General features: G+C 44.6%; 1 protein-coding gene across 1 annotated transcript in view; it reads right to left on the bottom strand.

Moving 5' to 3' along the window:
* Positions 1-498: 498 nt before the first annotated feature.
* The window catches only part of YKT6 (YKT6 v-SNARE homolog), a 13844-nt gene continuing 3560 nt past the window's right edge, over positions 499-10782 (bottom strand). The window contains exons 2-7 of the mRNA XM_003797568.2: positions 9367-9449; positions 7244-7344; positions 6074-6178; positions 5659-5724; positions 2117-2218; positions 499-802 (exon numbers count right to left, since the gene is read on the bottom strand). Coding sequence (XP_003797616.1) covers positions 767-802; positions 2117-2218; positions 5659-5724; positions 6074-6178; positions 7244-7344; positions 9367-9449 — 493 coding nt within the window. The 3' untranslated portion in view covers positions 499-766. The remainder of the gene's footprint in view (positions 803-2116; positions 2219-5658; positions 5725-6073; positions 6179-7243; positions 7345-9366; positions 9450-10782) is intronic.

The raw sequence follows: 10782 nt of genomic DNA, 5'->3' as shown, positions 1-10782 counted from the left end.
CCTGGGCTCAACGCCCAGCCTGCTTTCTGGTATGACCGTGACCTACATATCTCAGCTCCTTCCAAACACTTCTCACAAGTCACCTTTGTGATGTTTGACAGAAGTTGCTTAGGACAGGCTCTGCCCTCAGCAGGAAGCCAATCCTAGCAGAAAGGCAAGTTAAACAAGAGTCTCAGAATCTGTGAGACCTACAGACTATTTTACCCCAAATAGGGCTTGGGCCTGAAGCACTGGTCTGGCTGTGGCCATTATGGTGGGCTTACCCCTAGCCCCCACAATGGCCTCAGGAGAGGCTTTCCCAAGGGTCTCCAAACTCTGCCCACTCCAGCCCTTATATCAAGGACTTTCCCCTCCCCACCCGCCCACTCACTGGAGTGTTAATATTGTTAACAGACAAATAAAATCCAAAGACATATCAAGGATCAAGAAACAGTTGGCTCTGACCGCCCTCCCACAGAGCCTTCCTGGGATTAGCTGAGAACGAGCCTTCAGCATCTGCAGGAGCCACTCAGAGTTTATGGTTTCATTTGCCCAAAAATATACCTGTGGGGTCCTCAAGTTCTTTCCCAGAAGTCACTACCAGACATGAATTTGAATGGTCCCCACCCTTTCACCATCCCTCAGTTCTTCCCAGAAACTCCAAAATAAAAAGTGGCCAGTGTGCCCCAACTCAGGTCCTCTTCTATGGCAGTCTCTTCTTTTCTGGGGGCTGCAGTTCTGATGTGAATGATGGTGACGTTCCAGCACTGGGCCTCTGTGGGCTGCATCACATGATTGCACAGCAGGAGTTTTGCTTCCGGGCCTTGAAAGAAACAAAGAGGAGTTGAAGAGGACTGAGGAAGGCTAGGTAGCCCCAACCTTGGCAAGCATAGCAAAGGGAGTTCCCCAAGAAGCGGTCAGAGAAACCAGAATCAGGAGGGCAAAGAGGGCGAGAAGGCCTCAAGGGAAGCTGTCCAGAGCAGTTTATATCACCAAACACAAGGTCGGCCACAGCTTCTAATACTGTCTAGGATCTTTATTATTTTTTTCTATACCCTATCAATGCTATCAAAGAGTAAAATTCCTATTGGGCCAGGTAACAAAGAACCAATATTACAAAGTGGACTGGCTCAATATCTTAACTTTGCCCCCACTCTTGTCTTCTGACAATGCTATGTGACCACCATGGTGGTGTTTTCTTTCTAGAAGATGGTCCTCAGGACATTACTCAGGATGTCGTCCCTGCTCAGTTTGTTCATAGGAACCACTGTTTTCATCTTCTCTCTTGCTTGCTGGTCACCAATTCTCCTACTAATCCCCACTTGGCCACCTCTCTCCAATGTGTACAAAAAAGCAAATGTGTGTGGACAGACCATGTATACTCATGCCTATTAATGTCCAACAACTGGGCCAACAGTGCCACCTCCGTGTAGGAAGACATCAGAGAGAGAAAGCACAGTCAGCTGATGAAATACTTCTGTGTAAGAGAAGTATAACTAAAAGCTTAAGAACCTCTTCAGAAAGGCTAAACTGTTTGGCTTTTTTTTTTTTTTTTTGAGACAGAGTCTCATTATGTTGCCCTCAGTAGAGTGCCGTGGCATCACAGCTCATAGCAACCTCAAACTCTTGGGCTTAAGCGTTTCTCTTGCCTCAGCCTCCCAAGTAGCTGGTACTACAGGCACCCACCACAACGCCCACCTATTTTTTGGTTGCAGTTGTCGTTGTTGTTTTAGCCAGGCTTGAACCCGCCAGCTTCAGTGTATGTGGCTGGCACCCTACTCACTGAGCTATGGGCACCGAGCCACCAGGCATCTTAAGGACTTATAACTAAATACTTAGCAGACAGAGGAATAAGGGCAAACCCTTGGTGATCAGAACTTGAACCAACCTCTGTCCTCTGGGGAGGGAAGTGGGGGTTCCAGAAGTGACAGAGCAGAGTCAAGGGTATTAACAAGGCCTCTGCCTACATCTGTTCCATCAGCACCCAAGTGAGCTTTGGGCCCTCATTGCACACGGAGTGGAACCCAGCCCACCATGAGTAAGCAGACTAAGACAGACCTGTTCACAGTGGAGAGTGCCAGAACAAACAAGCTGCAACTGCTCACTGGACAGGAAACACCCAGGAGTGGGTACTCACAGTTTTATAGAAGGCTTTAGACTGCGTCCCCAGCACCTCAGATTTGGACACCAAGTCATCTAGCTTCTCACCTCGCTCTAACAAAGACTCCATGGTGTTGTGCTGACAAAATAAAAGAGAAAAGAGTTGGGCGGCGCCTGTGGCTCAGGGAGGAGGGTGGCAGGTTCGAACCCAGCCCCAGCCAAAACTGCAACCACAACAAAAAAAGAGAGAATTCTGCTCTGTTCAGTAAGTGACTTGACATGAACTCTTTGTGGAAATTCAGACACAGGGGAAAGCAGCTCCCTGGGCTCTTCTCCAACACACAAACTTCACCCCTAAGCCTCAGGACTCAGACCCAGGACAGTTCCTGTCCCAGTAGATCAAACAGGATCTAGTGACATTCCTATGGAGTCTACAAGTTCTAACTGGATATAGAGGACTTCCCAAAAAACTATCCCTGGCACAGGCTTAGATAACCACCACCACTCAAGTACATACACATTTGTATATCAGTGTGGGTGTGTGCACACATCCATATAGCTCTCTGGAAAGAGAAAACAGTAGTTGGGCACTATATAGTTGTACTGGGTTAGACAGTGGCTTGTCAAAATTAATGTCCACTCAGAACCTCTGAATGTGACATTATTCAAAAATAGGGTCTTTGGGGCAGCACTTGTGCCTCAAAGGAGCAGGGCACTGACCCTGTATGCTGGAGGTGGCAGGTTCAAACCCAGCCCTGGCCAAAAAAACTGGGTAGCACCTGTGGCTCAAAGGAGTAGGGCGCTGGTCCCACAGGCCAGAGGCGGTGGGTTCAAACACAGCCCCAGCGAAAAACTGCAAAAAAAAAAAAAATAGGGTCTTTGTAGACGTTCTTAGTTAAGATGAGGTCCTGCTGGATCAGGGTAGGCCCTAGCTGACATCTTGGTAGAAAGAGAAAAAACACACACACACATGGGCAGCACCTATGGCTCAAAGGAGTAGGGCACTGGCCCCATATACTGGAGGTGGTGGGTTCAAACCTGGCCCCAACCAAAAAAAAAAAACACACACACACACGAAAGAGGAGGCCACATGGCAACAGAGGCAGAGACTGGAGTGTTGCATCTACAATCCAAGGACATCGGCTACCACCAGAAGTTGGAGAGAGCCCTGGGACAAACTGTCCCTCAAAGCCTCCAGAAAGAACTGACCCTGCACACACTTTAAGACTTCTGATGTCCAGAACTGTGCAAGAACACACCCCTGTTGTCTTAGGTCATCCATTTGGTGAGTATTTGTTATTAGCAACCGCAGAAACTAACACCACAGTAAAGTTGTGCTGACTTACCACAGCAGCCACCAGTACCTATTGAGCATTTGAGATGAGGCAAGTCATCCAAACTGAGATGTGCTTGAAGTGCAAACACACCAGAGTACAGACTTAGGCTTTTTATACACAGCATATTGTTAGTAACTTTTATATTGATTACCTACTGAATAATATTTAGGTATACTGGACAAAACAAAATATACCAGATTTCAACTATTTTCCTTTTATGATTTTAAAATATGGCTCCTAGAAAATACAGAGTTAAACATGCAACTCATATATATTATATTCCCACTCAACCACACTGTGAGAGAACATGTCCTGCTTCCCTAAAGGAACTGCACCCTAAATGTCATCACTACAAACTCTGACTTAGGAAACAGAAACACCAACCCTTTTTGGCAGAGGTCTAGGGAGAGAGGCCCTGCTGCTGGGGTCCTAAGGAAGCTGCAGCTCACTTCTCTCCCCAGACATCCTCTGCTAGAGCAATGTATGAAATGGTACAGAATGAGGAATTAGCAAACACATCCTTTATCACACACAGCTGAATAACTTGGATTTTTAACATAAAAGTTAACTGGATTAAGATTTGGACACCAAAAATCCAGATTTCACAACTGCAACTAGAAAGGATCTGTGTGAACACAACTTATCAGCTCTCCACACTAGAGAGAAGGGAGACACAGCAGGTGTCCCAGACCCCTCAGTACTCAAGCTGCAGGAGGAGGAGCTAGGGCTTGAGGAGAAATGTGGACACCTCCACAGTGGTAAGGAAGTTCAACAACAGAGAGATGCTGCAAGATTTTCACATCTAACTTTCATCTCAAAGTAGGGTGACCAGATGTCCCGATTTTTAACAATTTGTCCCACATTCTGTGGTGTTTTTAAGAAGTCCCGATTTTTGGAACGAATGCACAAACAGGCAAGAGAACAGGAAGGGAATATACGGTTTTCAGCTGCCATGTGGCTATTTGGCCAGAATATGAGTTTTATATTATTTTTGTTAATTTTATAATGTTAAATTGTAATAACAACAAATAATTGTTGAGAAGTGATTATCGAGAACTGCTTATCAAAGTTTACATTGTTGTCAGGCCTTGCCCTGCACCGTCCCCTGCCCCACCCCACCCCCACCCCCGCCATGTTGTCCCGCTTTACAAATGTTAAAATCTAGTCACCCTATCCCAAAGCCACATTGCTGAAGCACAGTCCAGAAGATCTATGTTTGAAGCCTCTGGGATGCTTTTTATAGAACATAAATTCCCAACCTCCACCCCAGACCAATGAATCCAACCCCTAAAGACACTGATATAAGCTATAGTCATGGTGGTGGAGACAGAAAAGCTTTACACTGGGCTTTATATAAGGGGTGGGTTTTTTCTAGACTTCACATCCACTCTATATATTCATCAATTGCTGTGCACTGGTGTGAACAAGGTGCTGTATGGTGAGTAGGATGAAAAGATGTCCTAGGTGCTTACACACTGGTCAGGAAAACATTTAAACAAGCAGCGACATAAAAGAGTATAAGGGAGGACTGGGCCCAGTCATGAGACTGTGTTAGCACTTCACTCTAGAGCAGATATGAGAGCCAAAGGATTTTGAGAAGCATGTAGCTCAAAGGATACTGCATGCTGAATAAACTGGAGGTGAGTAGGAAGTGAGGCGACCAATTAGAAGCAAGGGCCAGAAGGGCCAGATCTGAGGTGAAAAACAGATGGCTGTTCATCTGTTTTCCCAAGTGTGCAAAATTAAAAACAAAAAGTTCAAGCAGTAGTTATAAATCAGGAGACTTCTCAATTGGGCCTGATAACTTTGAGCCTGTATTCCAGCACATGGCTGCCCTCTAGTCAATGCAGTGTGCTCCGATCTGCTAACCTTTGACTTAGATGCTCTAGAGGGAGGCACCTGTTGGGGGCTCTGAGACCTGACTTAACACAGGCACAGTAGTAGGAATAAGTAGCATGGTGGCCTGACCCTTAGAGCCCAGGAACTGCCCAGACAGTGGCCATGGGGAGGAGAAACTCAGGACCTCACTGGTTCCAGCTTGGTTCCTACAGTGGGTGCTATGAACCAAAACAGGGGTACTGGAAGAAGGACAGCTGAATACCTGGTGGTAGAGGATAAGCAATTCCATTTCCCAGAGAGTGTTGTGGTTATTATTAAAACAAAGATTCATTCTGTGTATGCTAGCCAGCAGCAAATCCTTTCACCCCCAGTTCTTGGGTTTGTTCTCCACCTTCCTACTTACCAGAATGATTTTGGTCTCATCTAGTTCAGCCTGCACTTTGCTCATGGGGTCAGCTTCTCGGGGGTTCTAGGAAAGAGCCAAAAATAAGAACAAAGTCAAGACTGGCATGGCAACATAGAAACAAAGCTCACAACGGAGAAAACTAGACAAATTTTCACTAGACAAATTTTCACGGGTTAAAAACTACAGCCTGTTTAAACTAACACAATAGAGAAATATAAAGTCTGCCTAGGGCTTGAGTTCCCAGGTCTGCAAGTGGATTCCTATAATTTTCAAAGAGAAGGTTCAAGAGAAAACAGTACCTCCAAAACTTGTCAGAAGTCACTGCACCAGAACTATCAGGGCAGTTGGCTTTTTCAGTTTCACACAGATTCTGGGCCATGTGGTCTCTGTATGATGTTTCCTTAAACCTTACCTGGTATCTACTAAGGTGACTATCCAGGGATGTATAATTGATTGTGGCAGGGGATCCTACTGGCCAGTCTATCTTGTCCACCTGGTTGGAGAATTCATCTAGTACCTATAAGACAAAAGAGTCTCAGCAAGTCTCCCATCCTGTGCTTACAAGTCCCCATAGCAACAGGGCTTCATCCCTGAGCACCTCACCCTGAAAGAGACTCCTAGGCTCCCCAGAACCCAAGAAGGAGGGAGGAAGAAGATATATAACAGCAAGGGGGGAAATCTAGGCTAGAGTTCAATTTTTTCTTATCATTAAAACATGTCCTAAGTATTCTCAAAAGTAAAGTATGCCTAGACTGAGATGAACCTCAGCATGGGGAATGATAAATTAAGATGCTTCAAATTTTAAGCTCCAGATTTCCAGGAAAAGGGACACTAGCCCTCTAATCTTCCAAAGCAATTTTCCAAAAAGGGAACTAGGTCCTCCAGATTTAAGTAACCACCAGATTTCATGTGCTTGGAAGTGTTTAGTACTTTGGGGAATATGCTAAAGCCTTTGTTTTTAAGAAGTTTAAAATTGGAATGCTTAGGCACTAAACTCTGTGGTGCAACTGTCCAAAACCTGAGCAAAGAGCTGCGGTAACTGCAAGAGGCAATGTAGTAAGAGGGCCTTCGGGAGGGGGACTCCTTCAGCAGCACAGGGGCTGAGAATACAAGACACAGCTGTCTCTAAGGGTGCACCCCAGAGGAGAGAAGCCACACCTCAGTAGCCTAGACCCAAGTAGGATGAGGACAAAAGTCAGCACCAGAGAAGGTACCTGGGGAGGGATGCCAAATTCTCTCTTGAATGGGGGGGGCAAGAAGGACTGAAAATATAGTAGAACCTCTGTAAGATGATCACCCAAGGAACTATAACAAACTGGTCAACATATGGAGGTGGTCAACATAAGGAACTAGGCCTACTATACTGATACCTGCATGTGGTACATGTCCAGTCTATGAAAATAAACTCACCTTAAGGAGGTGGTCAATGTAGGAGAGGCGGTCAACTATGGAGGTTCTACTGTATTTTGACTTTGGACAACATTTCATCACTATGCCTCAGGCATTGATGTCACCTCTGGCCCTAGTCACAGATGTGCAATACTCATTATCCAAGTCCCATCCAGCCAAACCAAAAACTCACCTTCTCCAGCAAGGTAAAGGCTACCCGGGATGGGTATTCATTGTCAGCAATGGCCACACCTGCAAGACTGTCATTCCGAACATAGACATGGCACAGATATTCTAAGGAGACAAGAGATCAAACAGGTGAATGTTACATGAAGGCTTCAAAATTTTTATGAACCCCCCAAATCAAAGCATCACAATGCTGGGCTCCTGTCTTTTGGATCAAATGAAGCTACTCGCAAGCTCAATAACTCTGAGCAAGTTTTGTGGAGATACTGTGCAGTGAGCTTGGTCCAACACCTGCTTTAGTACCAATAAATGCCCAGAGGCCTAGTATACAAAGCCAGGGCATAAAAGAGCCACCACTGATGCAGAAAACACACCCAAGACAACATGGCCCCAGGAGCATTTCCAAGTCACTACCTTGAGCTCAGGTCAGGCTGGGCTATTATCTTGAGCATTTGCAGACCTCTATGGTTCTGTGCTGTTTCCAAACTAAGGAAACCCTGAAAAGCCAAGGAAGCTCCACTTCCTTAAAAAACAAAATAAAAATCGGGCAGCACCTGTGGCTCAGTGAGTAGGGCACCAGCCTCATATACCGAGGGTGGCGGGTTTGAATCCAGTCCCAGCCAAATTGCAACAACAAAAAAATAGCCGGGCATTGTGGCAGGCACTTATAGTCCCAGCTACTTGGGAGGCTGAGGCAAGAGAATCGCCTAAGCCCAAGAGTTTGAGGTTGATGTGAGCTGTGACGCCATAGCACTCTACTGAGAGCGACAAAGTGAAACTCTATCTCTAAAACAAAAAATAACAATAAAAATAAATAGATAGATAAAAATCTCTTTCAGAGCAGCCAAAAGTCAGAAAATTACCTCCCAGACTCTCAGTCTTCCTTATCATAGCAACCCAGCTTGGCCTACTGGGTCATCTACTCTGGTGGCTAACTGGGGGAGGTGGCTTAGTTTACAAAAAGATTAGCCACTGTTGACTAAGGTCTTTAGCATCAATATACTAAAGTTATCACAATTGAAAGGTACAGTGTGTACTTCTGCAAAATATATATAGTTCATAGGATTGTTCATTTTTTTCACTCCAAAAGATTCGGAAATGACACGGCTAACAATATCTCAAGGAAAAAATACAGCTTACAAATAAGAATTTTCTTATCCTTAAGGATCTGACCCAGAAGATTCCAATGCTAAACACCACGAAACATAAAGAGGCAGGAAAGACTGCGAACCCCTGAAATCAGAAAAGGGCAGAGCTAAGTAAGAACAGGAATGAGAAGGAGGATGACAGAAGAACATCACCAGTGCTCTTCAGATTTTGTGTATCTTTCCCAAAGAAACAAGATTCAAACATGGGGTCAAAGTGTCACACTCCACAGGAACTGAGAAGCTGGTCAGTGTCTGAAGAATTATCTTTAAGCAATAAACTTGGGAAGGCAGACACCATTTGAAGAAGGAAAAAGCAAGAACACTAAAATATTCGTGAAATATTCAATTTCACTTCTGTGGGGTTAACAGCACAGAAACCCGCATGGAGCGTATATATATATACATATATATTCAACACTGCCTGTGTCGTAAGTGACATTTATATTGTCAATTCAGTTCCTTTATATTACATGACTCGAGGTCAATGCATGTGTGAGGTAATCTTTGTCTCTATCTGATGAAGTTCATTCCTGAGCTCTTTCCTTGTCTGTCTGTAGAATATAGATATCTAAAATAAATTGCTAAAATCTCTTATATAAAACCTGAATTATGAAAAACTAAAAATAATGACTTTTCAGATTTCTGGTCAAAAAAATCTAAGGTCACACCATGCATTATTACCTCAATGGTGCTAGCTGGAAATCCTTTTTTTGAGGGGTCTCTATCTCTGGGGGGGGGGAGAAGGGAAGAATACAATATTAACACTGGTAACTGCTCTAAGACAGTAGGACTCTAACCTTAAGAAAATTGAAGCCTGGGGGCAATTTCATCCAGGAAGCTTAGACTTCAACAGTGGGGACAGAATTCTGCATAAATATGAAAAGGAGGAAGAGAGAAAAGGAAGAGAGAAGTGGGGTCCCAGCAGGGAGCACAGAGCTGTGTACTACCCGAGGTGTGGAGCCAGGCTGGAGAGCCTTCTTACCTTGTTCTTTGACAGATGATCTGGTGCCTTTCGCGGAGCGCTCCACAATCAGTTGACTTGTGAAGGTCATAAATTCCTGAACACTAAGAAACACAATATGTATTTATTACTTTCTTCCCATCTCCTCATCCCCAACACAATGTGAAGTGACCTCTGTGCTTATACATAGAGAAACATTGTTTCTTGGCTCTGTTCCTTTGCCCCTTAACCCTGGTAACAAATAATAAACACTGTCAATGAACACAAATACAGATAACTATAAATCATCAATCATCCTTTAAGTCACATCTGTTTGTTACCTAGCTCACCAAAACCACCCACTTCCAGACTCCTGGAGAATTTTCCACAGGCTACAGTCTATTTAACATTTTGGTCAAAGAATGCTTTGGGACACAATAGCAAAGGAGGAGGCAACTCCTGCTCTCAAGGCCACACTAACTTTCCAAAAGGAAGAAAAATAAAAATAGCACTAGAAAAACAGTAGTGGTGGAAACTGTCAGGAAGATGCACAACAGTTATGACTGTGCCCACATTATGGACCCTGGCAATGCCACAAACATCCACAGTGAGCAATGGATCAAGTCTGCTGGGGTACACCCATGGGAGGAGCCCAGGACACCCTGGATGGAATGGAAAGAAACAGTTTAGCCAAGAAAAGTGGGAAATGGCTCATACAAAGGCTGAAAGAAAGGAGAGGGTTCATCGTGGCACCAACAAGGAAATCTAGCCAGAATGGAACAACCATAGGAGATGATCCAGTCAGCAGACAAGGTGCTAACAGGACCCTATGACTGAGAATATGATATAAAAAGCAGCCAGGGCCATCAAAACAGGGTCTTTAACTTGAAAGGCTAGAGCAGGTCTCCAGCAGAGCCATACAGAAAACTGAAGACCTAACTCTGGGATCCCAATTCCACCCCTTACTACGTGTGTGACCTCAAGTCAGTCACTACCCTGTGCCTTAAAGATAAAATCAAGATTCATGTGACAGTTAAACGAGTTAATAATACATGCGAAGTACCGGGCACAATGCTTGGCACACAGTAAGACTTATTGTCTTAAGGAAGTGATATTATCAAAATAATCCCTTAGAAAAGAAAAGGAGCCCCCGAACAAGGAAGCCTTTGCAGTAAAACTAAAAACAGACAGTGCCTGGAGTAGGTCTGTAATTAGACAAAGGAAGAATTATGTTAATTGTGACAGCATGTATCTGAAGGCCTAAAAAGCTGGAAACCACTTAAAAAGTTTTTAAGCTTAAGATCTGGTCATCATGGGGCAAGAAGAATGGATGTAAGCAGGTCTTTTAAGAAAATAAACTCATGGCTCGGCGCCTATGGCTCAAGCAGCTAAGGCGCCAGCCACATACACCTAAGGTGGCGGGTTTGAATCCCCAGCCCGGCCCGCCAAACAATGATG

The sequence above is a fragment of the Otolemur garnettii genome, unplaced genomic scaffold (assembly GCF_000181295.1).
Source record: "Otolemur garnettii isolate 467f Iridium unplaced genomic scaffold, OtoGar3 scaffold00119, whole genome shotgun sequence".
NCBI lineage: Eukaryota > Metazoa > Chordata > Mammalia > Primates > Galagidae > Otolemur > Otolemur garnettii.
The sequence above is the reverse complement of the archived record's forward strand: the minus strand, read 5'-3'. Positions and strand labels throughout refer to the sequence as shown.